Here is a 17,302-nt window from a genome sequence, read left to right on the forward strand (position 1 = left end):
GATCTGATCCCAGCCCGTCTGACGCTCACCCCAGCAGAGGCATCCGTGCCCACCCTCACACTCGCTGATGCACCCATCCTCCGGCATCCTCACCCAGCAGCTTCTCAGCCGCTCTTCTCATCAGCACCAACACCTGACTCCTCTTAACCGGACGCACAGTAGGCCACTGGAAGCCCGAGCCCCACCCCCCCCACCCCACCCCACCCCCACCCCCGCCCGCCGCTTTCGTAACCACCTGCTCTTAATGGCTTTGGGGCTGTATAAGGGTTTCTGATTCAGGCAGTGCTACCTGGTCCATCCTTGAGTATTTATATACATACTTATTTCTTTGGACTTGTCTTCCTTAGGATAAGGCCAGTCCAATGCCTAGAGCGGTGTCTGAACATAGTAGGTGCTCAATGAATACTTGCTAAGTGAATGAATGAAGTGAAACTGCTATGGGTGCATAACCCAGTGACCCTGAGAAGCCGGATGGATCACTGCCCCTCCCCAGAGGAGGAGGGGGTCCCCTTTCCCAACACCCTCACTGACACGGCACAAACTTACATTTTTACCCAGTTGGGAGGGGACAACGGTCTTGTGTTGGTTTAATTTACTCTTTTAACTTACTGGTTCCACATAAATCATTTTCATTTTTATCTATTTACTTAAGCTTTGCCACTGCTCACAAAGGAAGTGATTTAGAAGACAGCTTCCGCACAAAACTCTTTGTTCCCGGGGTAGATCAGTTTAACTATTTTGACTTGATTACCTGAAGCTGTTCATCAATACTCTGGCCACTAATTTCATTCAAAGACTGTTGTAAAGATGTGTTGTATTTACTAAGTTGATCGTACAGTCGCTTTATTTCATTCTGCATAGGAAGATAAATTCAGGAAAACAGTAAGAATCTCATTTCGGCTTTCAGTACCTTTTCTTGAAATTTACTTGTCCTTTAATATTTGTGCTACCAGGAGTTTCGAACATGGACCAAAATAAAGGACTCCCCATGTCACCATCACCTGGCTTGAACAATCACTGACTTGTAGCCGGTGGTCTCTGCTCTGTCTCCTCCCCTGAGCTTTCCTGACTGTACCTGATCTCCCTCCCCGCAGATTATTTTGAAACAAATCCCAGACATTTTATTTCATCAGTGTAAGTGTCTCTTTAAAAGAGTCTTCCCTCTAAAAATACTACAGATCAACAATAATTCCATTAACTGTTGGAACGGGTTCACATTTCTCTAATTGCCTGTGATTTTTCTTTTTGGTTTGTTTGAATTGGAATCTAAATGAGGTCCAATAGGTTGAAATGGGCTAAGAGCAGCAGGCTCCCCAAGCACCTCTTTTTTGTTCCTGGGATTTGGGGTGGGATCGTGGAAAAACTAGGTCTTTTTTCCTACACAGCTTCCCACCGTCTGGATGGGGCTGACCGCCCTCCCACTGTGCTGCTCCAAACACTCTTCTTTCCTTGGGTCTCTTTTACTTGGATTCGAGAGGCCTCATCAGACTGAGGTTTGATTTTATGGGCGAGACCCCTTTGTAAATGGTGTTGTGTTTCACTTCTTTTACTCTAGTTAGGAAGCTACTAAAATCGTCTCTAGTTAGGAAGCTAGTAAAATCGTCTGTTGCCTCAAGTCTCCCCTTCAAGCCACAAAAGACAACAGCCAGATGAATCTACCTGAAATACACACAGAGTGTCCTTCCTTTGCTCAAAAACTTTAATGGCTCCCTGGTACCTAGAATCCTCCTGTATGACGCTCATTAACAGCTAAGTGTAACACAGGAAAGAAGCTGTGTTAGGTCGACCTAACAAATTCATACCACAACTCTGGGAAGGACCTCGCTTTCAAACAAACGGTCTCCAACCACGTGCAGCAGAACTAACCTAGAAACCCTCACAGAGAGACCGTCTCGCCGCTTTCCTCAACAATCCCTATTCACAAATGCCACCAAGAATGATGGAATTGATGGAAATTAACCTAATACAGTGCCAAAGAAAGCCAAGTGCCTAGCTCCGTACCTGGTAACTGCGGTTATAGTCCAGGCCAGCTTTCAGGGACTTGCTTTTAGCAGCGGCTGTGGCCTGGGTGTGCTCCAGGTAGACTTGGAGGTTGTTGAAACATTCAAGAAACAAACTGGTGTTGCTCCCGGGCCAGGTCATGGCTTTCACAAGGTCATTCTTTTTGTCACCCATAGCTAAGTAAAGTTTTTTCAATTCAAGAGCCAGCGTCTGCGAAGAGAGGAAAGAAGACACAGGGAATGGACTCTGACCTTAAGAGGCTTCTGCTTGGGCTTAAATGGTGGGCTGCCTGCAGCAATGGGCCAGCAATGGGCCAGCACTGGGCTTGCTGGAAATTCCCTACCTCATAGTGCACCTGCTGTGCACAGACATCCCCTCTGAAGAGCCCAGGTGTCTGCAGTGTCTCCTCCACACTGCCAAGGCACTGACTGAGGGTCAGAAAGAGCTCAAATAACTTTTTATCCAAATTTATGTATGTTTCTTCTGTCAGGTTTTCCTGAATCAGGAGGAAAAAAGAAAAAGTAAAATCATTAGGATTTCTTGCCTTCCTACGCCTAAATCTTCCCTGACTTCTGTTGAAGATTACAAGTTACACTTTTTTTTTTAAGATTTTTTTTTTTTAAAGATTTTATTTATTTATTTGAGAGAGAGAGACAGTGAGAGAGAGCATGAGCGAGGAGAAGGTCAGAGAGCGAAGCAGACTCCCCATGGAGCTGGGAGCCCGATGTGGGACTCGATCCCGGGACTCCAGGATCACGCCCTGAGCCGAAGGCAGTCGTCCAACCAACTGAGCCACCCAGGCGTCCCAGATTTTTTTTTTTTTAATTGGACAGAGATCCCAAGTAGGCAGAGAGGCAGGCAGAGAGAGAGAGAGGAGGAAGCAGGCTCCCTGCTGAGCAGAGAGCCCGACGCGGGGCTCGATCTCAGGACCCTGGGATCATGACCTGAGCCGAAGGCAGAGGCTTTAACGCACTGAGCCACCCAGGCGCCCCACAAGTTACACTGTTTTAAATGTGGTTGTTTTGAAAACTTCCTGAAGTAGGTAGAAGAACAAATAAATAAAATGAAGATGAAGAAGTACGACTCCAAGGGGGGGACCTAGGGTGGTGCCATGGTGCCCTGGTGAGTTCGGGAGCCACAGATCTCCTTATGTTTAACATAAGCTGCTGCAGCCACCTCTTTCTCTTAACCCACGATCACCCTGAATTCTTGACCAGTTACAAGTAATTTAGACACAAGCCAAAGCTCAAATGAGCCCCATGTGGGCTCTGGTTCCTACCGTCTTCTCTGGTGGACACCCCACACGAACCAGCATACCTTTTCAACATTAAATCTAGTCAAGGTTGGAAATCTTGTCAATACTCCCCTTCTTCCTCCCCCTTCCAATCACAGAGCACTGCTGCAGACAATACTAATCAACAATGATCCTTGTTGGAGGCACCTGGGGGGCACAGTTGGTTAAGTATCCACTTGATTTGGCCTCAGGTCATGATCTCAGAGTCCTGGGACTGAGCCCCATGTACTGTACTCTGTGCTCAGTACAGAGTCGGCTTGTCCCTCCCCCACTCTCTTTCTCTATCGCTTAAATAAATAAATATATCTTAAAAAAAAACAGTAACAACAACAATAACAACAAAAACACAATGCTGCTTGTTCCTGGCAATCCTGGACGTGGGTTTAGAAGCCTTTGTACACAATGCTCTAGGCAGCCACTACCAAATGTGAGCTGGCAAGAGATTCTATTTGCAATTCTAGGATCCACTCCATTATGAGTCTACTGTTTATTCAATAAAGACAATTCTGACTAATTCACAGCGTCCCATTTCCTTTCTTTCATACAGCCATGAGGAAAACACATAATGTGACGTTGCTACCTGGGTCTGCAGATTGCTGGCTTCTTGACGCAGGTCTTCCAGCTGTATGGTGTATGTTTTCAATTCTTCAGTTGTGGGGTATCTAAAGTTATACAGACTCACACTGGGCAGAACACTCATATTTGTGGCAACCTGTATGAAAAAGGGCAGCCTTGTTACAATTTGAGATCCTGACAACGTTAACGGAAAACAGCAAAATGGCCTTCACGTGTTCCCATCACATCAGGCTTTCTGCTACCCTGTCACCTGTCAGACAAAACAGTTAAATCTTAAATATTGTGGACAGGTTTGAAAGGTCATGAAAAGCTTTACTTAGACACTTGAGGATCCACTTAGGTATCAAAATGGGGGGAAATAAAGCATCCCTTGGAAAACGGAGTACAATCATTAATCATTAATCTTTCAATTTAGCAGCAATACCCCTCACGTGATGAGGTGAGCTGTTTCTCTTTCCATTTACAGGTGGGCCCCCGGTATACAGCCAACTCTTGGAATACAGCACAGTCACCTCCAGGGACATATCTGCCTCCTGAATTATTACTGAGAAGTTAAGTAAGTATTAAAAATGCACTGCGATTTTAGCAGAGAGAAAGATTCAGACTGGAACATGAGTAAGGACGAAGCTCACGGTGAGGCAGTATCTGACTCTGCTTGGGGCAAAGAACTCTTGAGGACGTTCTACTTTGGAAAGAGAACCACATACGTGTTACGGTGTGTATGACAAGGAGAAACCAAGACTGAAGCAGTCTTGGTTTAATTCAACATTGAGTTTAATTCAACATTAACAGGTTACAGAAGGTTCTCGGCAGAATACAGCTGAAAAGTTCCCACCGGACTGGAGAACTGGGAAAAGAACCGGTAACATCTGCCTGGGCAGCATGAGGGCAAAGCTGAAGGCAGATGCGCTTGACTGCTGTGAGCAACAGTGCTATTCTGCTCATGGGCTCCCTGGTTAGACAGAAATCCAGCCGCAGCTGGAGTGGTATGAATAAAAACCTGCCGAGGCAGTAAGAGAGTGTGCTGGTGGAATATAGGTACCGCTGGCAACGGGGGCTGGTACACCAGAATGCAAATTAGCTCTTGATAAAGGGATGACAGTAATACAGCGCTGTGTTGTTTTTAAAGTGTTTTTTTTTTTTTAACTTCTATTATTCATTCCTTTATTCATTTAACATATCGAAACTGCGACTTGATCATGTGAACCAGGCGGGCATACCACCCAATGGGAAACACAGACAAAGCAACAGGCACACAGGACACTAAGAGCCGTGATTAGCGAAGCTCGGGGTGCCACAGAAGCATGAAGGAGTGGCCTTTACTGCAGGATTTCCAGGAGGGCGAAAAGGAGTGAGTCAAATGAAAAATGCACTTGAATTCTTCGCTTTCTGTAAATAAAGGACTACGTAATGCAGAATGGAGATGTGTATGTGATGAATGTTTGTTGCATTTTCAAAGATCAACGTGCTTATTAGTTATACTGTGTAGGCATGTACTAACCTGCGGCTGCACCTGCTTAGGTAGTGGGAGCCCGAGTTTTGATGAGAGTTCGTGATGTAAATATTGCCACTTATCCCCACTGTGGCCCTGAGCTGACAAGACAGAGTCTGGAGCATCGTTTTCGGGGTTTGATGCCCCAACGCTGTTAAAGAAAAATAAAAAGGTGAAAAGGATCATCAACATACAGAAATTTTATTACATTCAGCAATGTTTTACAAGTGATTTAAAAAGTAATGCTCTTAACTCTCCCACCCATAAAAGTTGCTGAACGTCCAACTCTAAAAATGTTTTACCTTTCAGATGACTGCTGAGTTGTATCTTTATCAGGTTGACAATGCTGGGGCCACATTTTCTTGGCATTATTTTCGATGAGTTTGATGAAATCTTTCTGTTCCATTGGTTTTAACTCCAGAACCTACAATTGGGGGAGATTCAAATGGTCCAAAGTTTTCAATTAGTGGCCAGTGGTTTCTTCTGTTGAGATCTCATTCTGAGCCACTTCCTCAATTATTATTTACTACTTCCTTTTCTTGCTTGCTTATTCTCATTAACTTTTACGTCTCAAAAACCTACTTAAAATGTTCACAGAATGACCAAATATATATACAATACATATTACACACATGGAATATTCCCCCAAAGTATGTCAACACATTTTGAAACAATAGGGAGAGAGATGTTACAGTTACAGAAGCAAGTTCACCTTGAAGGTATTTGCTTAGTTTGAAATAAGGTGCAAGTTAATGAAGTAGCAAAGTCAGAGCCCCCACCTGCAGAAGACGAAAGCAAAGCAGCCCATACCGCACACGCTCAATACACAGGAACACCTGGGTACCACACTTTCCATCCAGGCACATAAGAAAACACCCCAATGGCAGTTTGGTACTTAGTTCAAAGGAAGAGTCCATGCAGAAAGCTTTATTCCTATCCTTCTATCTGCCATTACCTGTTGCTGCTGGAAATCTCTTTGTCTGCCGAACTGTGGCCTTTCGGTTACAATAGATTCAAATGCAGAAAGGTTATCTGGTTGGAGATCGTTTTGATGCTCTGAAGGTCTCTTTAGAATGGCAGAATGCTGCAAAAAATTTTATGATAGTGGAGTATTTAAAAAAAAAAAAGACCCACTTTATTTCAGTTCTAATAATGAGACTACATGATGGACAAGTTTTATATAAAGTAAGTGACTGTATTTTGGTATTTACTGCAATTATATGCTATGATTTCCTGTACTTATTTCAAAACAACTGCAAAAAACCATTGTATTTGATGATGTGGTCCTCCTGTTTCCTCAGTGTAATTCATCCAATGAATTACTAAAAGCCAGGAAATGTACTGCTTTTCTGTTTTAAGAACAAAGTTAAAAAAAAAAAAGATAGTTATGCTTATGCATTCAAATTTCCCTTATGTCAAGAATCTTTGTTTAAAAAGAGAGAACACAGGAGGATGAAAGGGGAACTTTGAAGCCTGTGTATATCCAGCCAATCTTATTTCTGTGACTGTAAGTTCTCTGAGTAGGAACCACCATCTCCTAAGTACAGACACAAATCTCACATAGTAAGACCCTACTCATAGATGTGTATCTGCATTTATAAACACAGAAGTCTTTTCAAAGTCTCAAGAACACTGTAACTGTAGGATACTTGGATCAGTATATATATTTGTAAATGAATAACAAGAAGGACCCCGGAAACACATTTTATATTCCTGATATCAAATCTTAATCTTCTTAAGAGCTTTGTTTTCCAGTCAACCAGAATCACAAATTTTCTTTAAAACTTACCCTTCCTTTATGAAGAAGGCTTCCACTGCCTCGTTACTAGCAAGAACCATCCAACCAATCAAACCAGCCCAAACCAAACCTACACTGTCACCAACAGCAGCCCAGGTAGGAAAACCACAAGGTAAAATGGGATCAGGAACAAGAGTCAACATGGCCATCCCATCTAGCTTTAAGAGGCTCCATCTTGGGGCTTCCTGGGTGGCTGAGTGGGTTAAAGCCTCTGCCTTCAGCTCAGATCATGATCTCAGGGTCCTGGGATCGAGCCCCACCTCGGGCTCTTTGCTCAGTGGGGAGCCCGCTTCCCCCTCTCTCTCTGCCTACTTGTGATCTCTCTCTCTCTCTGTTAAAAAAAAAAAAAAAAAGAGGCTCCATCTTCTGTACTCCGTGGAATTCTTCAGTAGCCGTTTCACCACCTCTGCCAGACTCCTTCCTGGTAGCTCTCCCATATCATCCACCCCCACACATCTGCATGTGACCGTGTTTTACCTGGTCTTCGCTGTGTTTCTCCTGAAGCATGATCTGGACTTTTTCCAAATTGCACTTCACAGTCTTTAGTTTCACAGACAGAGCTTCAGCCTCCTGCTGAGTGGCCCCACTGTCTCCCGGCCCTCGATCTCTGCAGCTCTCCAGCAGGGAGGCGACCTTGTGCTCGATCTCTGTTAGCATGGCCTAGGAAACACAGTCACTGGAGTGTTCATGGTTTTGGTCTGGAACAAGCATCACACTCTAAAACGAGCTAGATTCCCTCTGTCTACCTAGTATATGTAATAAGTCTCAGAACCACAGATTCGAAGGGACCTTGGGAAAACAACAACAATTTCCACGTAATTCTTGAGCTTTCGGATGGGGGTAAAACCAAACCAATCTCAAACTGCAGATGTCACCCTCCAAAATAATCTAAAATAAGTGACTCTATAATCCCTTTAGAAAATACAGTTGAATGTAACCAGCATAGCACAGTGGTTAAGAACACAGACACTGGCTGGCTCAGTGAGAAGAGCACGTGACTCTTGTAGAGTAGTGAGTGCGAGTCCCATGTTAGATACAGAGATTACTTAGATGAACAAACAAACAAACTTAGAGCAAAAACAAAAACACGTCCGTGGAAGTCGAATGAGTTCAGATCCCACTTAGCAGCTGGGTAAACCTGAACACCTTACTGTGCATGAATGTGCCTTCATGTCATCTGCAAAATGGGGGTACTAACAGAACTTACCTTCTAGGGTTACTCGGAGGAGATAGGAGTTAAAGTCCATGCACTCTGGCCAGTGCTTGACACACAGTCTATGCTATTATTATTCCACCCCTCCCCCCATCCCAAACTTTCCTAACCTTTTCCTGTTCCAATCCAAGAGTTGAGTCGTAATAATAGCAAAAGAATTTCACAGAACCCTTGGAAGGTTCTTTCCCTTCTCTTTTTCCCAAGTTAAATAAACTTCTAAAATATCAGAAGAAGATGACAGAAGAAATAATTTGGAACCTAAAACACTTAGTCATTGATACAACTGGCCAACTTACACACGGATCTAAAAATAAATCCACTAGATGAAGTAAGTTTCCCTGTAAGTCACCGTCACTGTATTCTTCCCCAACAGGTCGAGTCAGCCCTCCTCTGGGACTTGGTAGCCCAAGCGGTCACGCCAACTGGCTGAGCACACACCAAGCAATAGCAGCATTTGGAGTCCCACTTCAGCACTGGGGTCGTGTGCGCTAAAACTTGCTCAACAAGGAACAAGTTCCGCTCTTTGAGAGAAACTGAAGGAGACACTATGCTTAGAACACATTTTCAGGGGTGCCTGGAGGGCTCAGTGGGCAGAACATGTGACTCTTGATCTTGGGGCTATGAGTTTGAGCCCCACAGTAGGTATATACATTACTTAAAAAAATCTCAAAAAACCAAAAAACACGGGCACTTGGGTGGCTCAGTCCTTAAGCGTCTGCCTTCAGCTCAGGTCATGATCCCAGGATCCTGGGGTCAAGCCCCAAATTGGGCTCCCTGCTCAGTGGGGAGTCCGCTTCTCCCTCTGCCTCTACCCCTCCCCCCTGTTCGTTCTCTCCCTCTCTCTCTAATAAACAAAATCTATAAGAACAAAACCAAGATTTTCAAAGAATGTATTCTTGTAACTCCACTATCCAAGCAAACTACCTGTATCCTCTACAGACTTCTCCACACTTAACACGTAATCATAGATTTTACAGTGGCTACAGAGTGTACTACAATTTTGTGCTTTTTTCCATGTAGCTATTTTATGTATACTTTATATTTTTACACGTGTCTACAGACATATGCTTCATGATTCCCACTTTGCTAGCTGCAAGTGGGATATTCCGTGATTCATGGAACTTCCTTATTGGGAAGCCTTTAAGCTGGTTCCAGTCCTTCACATGTGTCATTAACACTGCCACAAATATTTTTCTTTCTGGGTTATTTTCAGAGGGCACATTTAAAGTAATGGTGTTATGAGGTCAAATAAGATGGACATTGTATATTCGGATAGCTGACCTCCCCAAACACGGAGACAATCACAGAATAGTGCACCCAGAGTTTTCCAGGATGATACAATTTTTGCCAAGGCAACACGGGAACAAAACAACAGCTGTTTTGATTCACGTGTTCTTAACAATCAAGGCTGAACAATTTCTTCTCAAATATTAAATGACCAAATATAGTTTTTTTATTGACTGATCTGTTTGCTCCTGCCCTTTGGACATGTTCCCACTGGGAACTTCATGTTTTCTACAGGAAGGCTTTTTATATATATCAATATTAAGTTTTATGTGCCATGATGTTCTACAAATGAGCCAAAGATGGCCCCTCTCTGGGTCCCTATGTTGCTTCTTTTTTAAAAAAGACTTCATTTATTTGACAGAAAGAGACACAGCGAGAGAGGGAACACAAGCAGGGGAAGTGGGAGAGGAAGCAGCAGGCTTCCTGTGAGCAGGGAGCCCAATGTGGCACTAGATCCCAGGACCCTGGGATCATGACTGAACCACCCAGGCGCCCCTATGGCCCTTCCTTTTTCACAGCAGGCCAGAACCATCAGCTCAAATTCTACTGGCACCAAACCTGAAGTGGGACCCACATCTGCTCCCTATCGTCGACACACAACTCTGGGGTCTAGAAGACCCTTGCCTCTGCTGCCCTCTGGAGCTCTCTGACATCACCTAGACACACAACCCCCTCTGGATTCCCTGCTCCCCTGAGAGTTCCTCTGCTTTCCTTCCCTTCCAGGTCATGGCCCCACCTCTATTCCCTGCCACAGCCTCTTGAAGGGCGCCTACAGAGAGAGGGACTTTCCCAGGCCTTGAGCTCCTGCCAAAATGTTACCCAAAGCAAGCCCGTTGTGCGCTACTGCCACCTTGTGGTCGTGTTTTTCCATCGCCAGCCCCCAAATCCTTGATTTCCCTCCAAGGGGCATGAGAAAGGGATTCTGGTGGTGCTCAAGGAAATCAGCATGGGGTCCATCCGGTCTGCAAAGCAATCAATGGGCAAATCTATCCTGCAGAGCTTTGCGTGGCTGAGACTCAACATCTCGAACACCTCAGGTCCAATTTAGCACAACACTGCTCTGTGTCGTGGTACGGTCTTTTCCAGACTCCTCTGGGCCCCACCAGGCACGCAGCAGCACCAGTATTTAAGGGAACCCACCCTATCAAGAGCTGACTTTGGGTGTCAGAGGTGGGGATTTCCTGGGGAAGGAGGTCAGCCTATCCACCTGGGTACCCTATGAAGCAGGCATTGGATACTGTAGGGTTGTGCACCTTAGTGCGCAAACGGGGGATGACCAAGGAGGGGCTACCCGCAGCTCCAATGGGCTATCATGGGAGGAGTTCCGCTGTGGCTGGGCCAGTGATAAGGGGGCACTCTGAGATGATGTCCTCATTTCTGGTGTCCACTATGGCAGACAAATGAGCCAATCAGGCTGAGATATCGGACCAAGGGTGATCTAACCACCCCTGGGGACACCGGATTATGCTGTGGTGATGTCATCATTCTAGCTTTTCCCTGGAGGGACAGAGAGATCCCATCCTTTCGGCCGAGCCAGCAAATGTTACTCAAAATGACTAAAGGCAAGGAGGTTTATTTTCCTGTCCCCTGTGCCCCCCACCCCGCCACTCCCCCAGCGAGAGTAGGAGCATTCACAGTAAAATGGCAGCAAACGCCTTTTATGCTGTATCTGTGATCTTGCAAGTCAGGCTATTTGGTTTCACTTCAGAAGAATGGAAGTTCTAAGGACTTACTATGAATACAAGTAACAGCCTTCACTGAGCCCTTCTCAGACACTTGATACACCTGACACTGGTTTTTGTGCCTTATCTCACTGAACCCTGCAAAGTCCTATGAGATAACTGACCACATGAGGAAAATGAGGTAGAAAGCTAAAGTCCCCAAGTTCATAGTTAATGTGACGGAGCTGGATCCGGATTCTACATTCGGAGCTCTTAGCCACTACGGTCTCTCCAAATACTCTGCTTCCATAAACCTCAAAGAAGTACCCCAAGAACAAAAACCTGAGGCCAAGATAAACACAGGGGTCTGAATAACAGGAAGAAACGCACTGTTGCTTTAAGAGAACTTCACCCAGTCTTGGAAGGTGATTGGTGAGGCGGCCAGCCATGAACTCCAACCCAGGAGCCTTACCTGGCACCCTACCAGCTGCTGTTCCACCACCTGCTGCATGTCTGCATCTAACGTTTCCGGCTCGAATGCCACGTTAGCTTGGTGCAGCCACAGCTCCAGCTCGGCCACCTGGGTCTTGCAGGCATGGAGGATTTCCGCAGGCTCGGGCCCAAATTTCTCCACCGTGGACTCAAAAGCTCCTTGCTTGTCGGAAAAGCCCACAGCAGCAGCCTTGAGAGGAGGTGTGGCACCCTAAGACAAACCCAAAGATAAGCCAGCAGTGAAAAGCCATGGAATCCCAAGTTTGCAGATTTGAGCTTGCAAAAGGCTGGGAACTTCCAGCATTTCCCCCAGTTATGAGAAAACAAGTAAATAAGGGCAGAAGTAAGAAAGAAGAGAAAAATGCACCTCCACACTCATAGCAAGTATCACGTGACCTCGTGCTCCAGGTTTCCAAGCAGCCGATCTGCATGTACACAGGTGGTGTTCCCAGGCACAGAGGACGCAAACGGGCTTCACAGTTCATTAAACAGCGAGTGGGCCCCGGGAGACAGGTGAGAGGGTGTGGGTGTGTGTATCTGAAACTGTGCAGCGAATTGGCCAGCGTATGAATTTGTGTGACACATGATTAAGCAATGCTTACATTGCTGTGAGCTCTGATCAAACAGGAAAAAAAGGCTCTTTACACACCGGCTGGGATACAAGGAAATGTGCCACACACTCAACAAGTAGATTTTAAAATATTGTAGCTTTTCTTTTTTTTTCCCCCCGACATGCATACTATTACACATCTAAATTTCTCCCTGTTGAAAGTAGTGTGAGTCAACTAATGAGCTTTAGTGGGGTAATCTGGAATTTTTCTTCTGTTCTTATGAGAGAGTCCCTGAAACTGCTTTTCACTGTCTAGATACTCAAATATTACTGAGTTAAGGTGCTTACACTAAAGTACAAAGCAAGCATGATATAAGATGTGTTCTTACTGAAGCACCTGGGTGGCTTATTGATCCAAAAGAAAAATTTCTGCAGGATACCAAATCGAGTATTCTATTAATAATATAGATGTTTTCAGGAATGCCTGCCTGGCTCAGTCAGTTAACCATTTGCCTTCAGCTCAGGTCATGATCCCAGAGTCCTAGGATCGAGTCCCACACTGGGCTTCTTGCTCAGCAGGGAACCTGCTTCTCCCTCTGCCTGATGCTCCCCGTTTGTCTGTGTGTGTGCACGTGTGCTCTCTTTCTCTCTCTGACAAATAAATAAATAATCTTTAAAAATATATATTAGATATTTTCAATATGGAAGTAAAAGAAGATCTGATACACAGATGTATTTGCTTCTCACATCCTTTTCCAGAATACTGAAAGATTCTATCAAACCCTTCTAGAGAAATGCTTTCAGGAATTTGTGTTTGCTCTACAAGATTATTGATCTCAGTAAGTATTTATTATGATTACGATAAACTACAATATTTTCTATATAAGACTTTGCTAACTACGTGTTAGCATCTAAAATAGTTCACAAATGTATACCCTAGCTCAACTCAAAGGCAGAAAAATTCCCAAAGTCTACAGAATTTTGTACAACAAAAGTAAACAAAACAGGCAAGTGGTAACAACAACATGCAGGGTGTGAAAATATCCATTTCTCACACACATGGTGAGTACTAGGAAAGCTGGCTTAGCAGAAGTGTCTCTGAGTTGCATCTGCTCCCCCAACCATGTATTAACTTCACCTGTATGATCTTTACTGACAAAACACTGTTTCTCCCGTGCCTTCAAGTCAATATTTTTATTTAAGAATCACCTTTCTTGAAGAAAGTCTTCCATTGCCTTCTGTTTCTCTGCACAACTGGGTCTGCACTTGGGAGTCACCTGGTTTCAATTTTCTTTTTTTAATCCTGATTTTTTTTTTTAATCCGGATTTCTTAAAAGCAACAGTGGTGTGATTTTACTGCCAAACACCAACTGCCAATCAACTAATTAACTTCTAGTTTTCAGATATTGCTGGCAAAGATTGGGGGATCTTCTTTTTTTGTCACCCAAAATAACAATCATTAATATTACCTAATTAGTCTGTGATAACAGATTTACCATCGACCTTCTTTATTTATTCAAAAACATTATTTGAGCACCTATCATGGGCCACACACATTTTTTAATGGCAATATTGAGTTTCTTTCCTTTTTCACTAACTCGCTGAATTAATGAGAAAACAAGGAAGCTGGATAACTAATCTGGGCTTTACTTGCTAGTTATTTGACACTGAAGAGAATCCAAAGGTGAACGGAAGGGGAAAAAAGAATATTTGCAACCATAGAAACTGCACTTGCAAAGGTGGCCTGGGAAACCTGCCAGTAACCAGTTCACCCACCCCTTTTTATAGTCAAAGAAACCTAAGTTCATTTAATGCTTAAGCAATTCACTCACCTCCCATTTTACCACTTTGCTTCTGAGAAGCTTGGGCCCACGTGTAAGTTACTTGCCTGAGGTAACACAACTCTACCATCTTTTCATTCAGAGTCTACAGTTTTTCCCCACAATTATACCTCTGCTAAATATCTCTTCTAAATGACAGCCCTAAATTCTAAAACCAGAAATGATTTAAGTGACTGTTTTATGATTGTGCATTTGGGGGGGGGCGCTCAAAAGTATTACCCCAAGCATTTCTTGTTAAAGAGAATTATGTCCTCTCTACCACGTAACCGTCAATTAGTAATACCCAACCCTTTACTGGGCTCAGGGGCCAGGCCACCATGATTCAATCCCTGACTTCATTATGCCTTGGGATCCACAAGTCCACGTTCTTCACATGACTTTGCTGATGCTCTAGCATCCAAGTCAGGCTCTCTCTTGGTGAATGTCACAAAGCTTGGTTTCTGCATTGACACACCACTGATCGAAGTAACAGGATTCAGTTAAAATGCAAACTAATTTTCTGGCGGTGGCTGTATTTCATGTCAAAATACCGATGCTTTGAATTTACTCCTTAATATTTTACAGTCAATTCTACAAACATCTCTAAGTCTCCCCCCTGCCAGCACCACTATACACAAACTTGTTACATAAGTTACAGCTACAGAAGAAAGAAGTAGCTGTTGGTGGAAAGGCTAGCTCGCTCTGGATATTTAAGGGTGAGCAAGCGCTAAATCCTTCCTCGCTCTGCACCATGCTTACATGCTAGGTCACTGATGGCAAATCTTCCAGTTCTCCAGCTTGCCAGCACATATGAAGATGCTTAAGTTGACAAAGAACTCTTGCCTTGATATACAAAGTATTGCAAACACAGAGAGCTGGTCAGCTCTGTGTGCTCGCCCAGAAACCCGAGCAGTTTGCTTGTTACCGGTAGGGACTTACCTCCTCTATTTGGTTGGGACTCGGTGAGTCTGGTGTAAGACTTTGGGCCATTGGATTATCACATGTGCTTATTTTCTCAGCTGCCTCCTGTAAAGAAGAGAACCAGAAGTCCAGAAAGCTTCCTGCCTTGGCTCATTTTACGTATCACTTGATTGTAGAAATGTCCCGAAAAGTCAGGCGCATTTTGAGAAAAGTTGGTTCATTGCGGGGGGGGGTGGAAATCAGTTCCCTCAGGTTTGTCTTTATTTGAAAGTCTTGAATTTTCCAAAGCTCTCTAGTTAATGAGGAACCTACAAGGAAATCTATACAATTCTGTATTTAAGTGGATTAATAGGAGAACTAAAATTAAGTGAAATTATACGCTAAAGGCCACCTTTCAAATAAAAGGGGGAAAGATTAACTTATTAAATTTGGGAGCTATTCTGGTATTTCATGAGAAAGTATAACCAAATCATTGTCTCACTCCCAATAATGGATTCTAATTGTATCTAATATTTATTAATTAATTTTTAGAGACAGTGCAAGTAGGGTTGGAGGGGTAGAGGGAGAGAGGGAGAGAGAGAATCTCAAGCAGACTCCATGCCCAGCATTAAGTCCAACATAGAGGTTGATCTCACAACCCTGAGATCATGACCTGAGCCAAAATTAAGAGCTTGTCAGTCAATCAACCAACTAAGTCACCCAGGTGCCCCTGTATCTACTATTTAAATGTAAAAGTTATACCCTAAAAACTCTCTTACCAAAAAGTGAATCTTTTTCTAATGTAGCAGTGGGGAAGGACTTTGAAAGCATGACAAGAAAGGGAAAGAATGTTAATATTAGCAACATAAAAAAATAATAATGTTTACCTTAAAAAGCATCATAACCTAAGTTAAAAATAAATGAACAAACTGAGATAATAGCTTACAATGTGTTAATATCCTTAATATATATCCTTATAAGTCAGTAAGGAAAAACATCAAACCCTATGTAGAGAAAAAGTCAAAGGGCATGAGCAAGCAACTCACAAAAGAAGAAGACAAAACAGGAACACCTGGGGGGCAGAATCGCTGAAGTGTCCCCATCCTGGTTCCACCTCTTGGTTTTGGCTCATGTCATGATCTCAGGGTCATGAGATCAAGCCCCACATCAGGCTCCTTACTCAGAAGGGACTCGGCTTCAGACCCTCCCTCCCTTTGCCTCCCCCCACCCCACCCCTCTTGCACATGTGCACACGTGCTCTCTCTCTCAAGTGAATAAATACATCTTTAAAAATAAGAATACAAAAGTCAATAAACACATATTCAACATTCTTAGAACATAAATGTCATTTAAACCACTGGATAAGCCTGGCTGAAGCTGAAAATAACCCATGTCAGTTTGGGGCATTTCCATGCATTCCTGTAAGGAATAAAACTGATATGGTGTTTCCAGAGGGCAAACTTTCTAGTTTGATAATGTGTGTGACACTTAATGGATGTATACTTTGACCCAGCACTCCCAATTAAGTTAACCAAGGTTATACAATCGGAAAATGATATCTACACAAATAATTAATATCATGTGGTAGGAAAAATATAATCAACAAATCTTGTTTGTTACAAGCTGCATGATCTCAGATAAGTTAACTGGGCTTCTCTGAGCCTATGAGGTAGGACTACAACGACCTTACTCATGCCTGTGATTACTAAACAAGATGACATATAGAAAGCATCTAAAAGTAACTAACAAAATGTTACTTTTCAGCTTCTTATACTGAAAACAAGAGCTGCTATTAGAAAGGTGCAAATCAGAACTAAAAGTAAAGCTTAGGCAAAACTGGAAAGGGAGGTCAAGATAGTGAAATCTGGAAAGGCTAAGAAGAATGCATTTTACTCAGCAGATAATCAGAATCTGGTAATCAGATAATGGTTTAAGGGAGAGTCATCAGTTACTAAGATGCACTCAGCAAAATAACTGGAGGCTCTAAAACCAATTAGAAGGCTATTCCACAAGTCCAGGGCAGAGTCACAACTGCCTGGAATAGGATGGCAAAATCATGGGAAGGAGGATGTAAAGACTGAATGGACATCACTTGGCCACTGCCTGGACATGGAAGGCAAGAGAAGTGATGTACCTGACAAGACTCTGAAGTTTGTCTTAGACTCTGAGGAAATTGTGGTGCCATCAACAGACATGGAGAAATTAGAAGCAACGGTTT

The 17,302-nt window shown here is 43.6% G+C and overlaps 1 protein-coding gene across 16 annotated transcripts in view; it reads right to left on the reverse strand.

Moving 5' to 3' along the window:
* The window catches only part of SYNE2 (spectrin repeat containing nuclear envelope protein 2), a 330,800-nt gene that overhangs the window by 88,056 nt on the left and 225,442 nt on the right, over window positions 1-17,302 (reverse strand). For 15 of the 16 annotated variants that reach the window (XM_044231769.1, XM_044231767.1, XM_044231774.1 and 12 more), the window contains 10 exons: window positions 15,124-15,210; window positions 11,795-12,025; window positions 7,639-7,821; window positions 6,319-6,447; window positions 5,666-5,787; window positions 5,373-5,514; window positions 3,876-4,007; window positions 2,345-2,497; window positions 2,002-2,211; window positions 752-853 (listed from right to left, as the gene is read on the reverse strand). In XM_044231769.1, coding sequence (XP_044087704.1) covers window positions 752-853; window positions 2,002-2,211; window positions 2,345-2,497; window positions 3,876-4,007; window positions 5,373-5,514; window positions 5,666-5,787; window positions 6,319-6,447; window positions 7,639-7,821; window positions 11,795-12,025; window positions 15,124-15,210 — 1,491 coding nt within the window. Of the gene's footprint in view, window positions 1-751; window positions 854-2,001; window positions 2,212-2,344; window positions 2,498-3,875; window positions 4,008-5,372; window positions 5,515-5,665; window positions 5,788-6,318; window positions 6,448-7,638; window positions 7,822-11,794; window positions 12,026-12,181; window positions 12,285-15,123; window positions 15,211-17,302 lie in introns of those variants that run through there. The other variant, XM_044231780.1, reaches the window with a different exon arrangement.

This window comes from Neovison vison, chromosome 13 (genome assembly GCF_020171115.1).
Source record: "Neovison vison isolate M4711 chromosome 13, ASM_NN_V1, whole genome shotgun sequence".
Lineage (NCBI taxonomy): Eukaryota > Metazoa > Chordata > Mammalia > Carnivora > Mustelidae > Neogale > Neogale vison.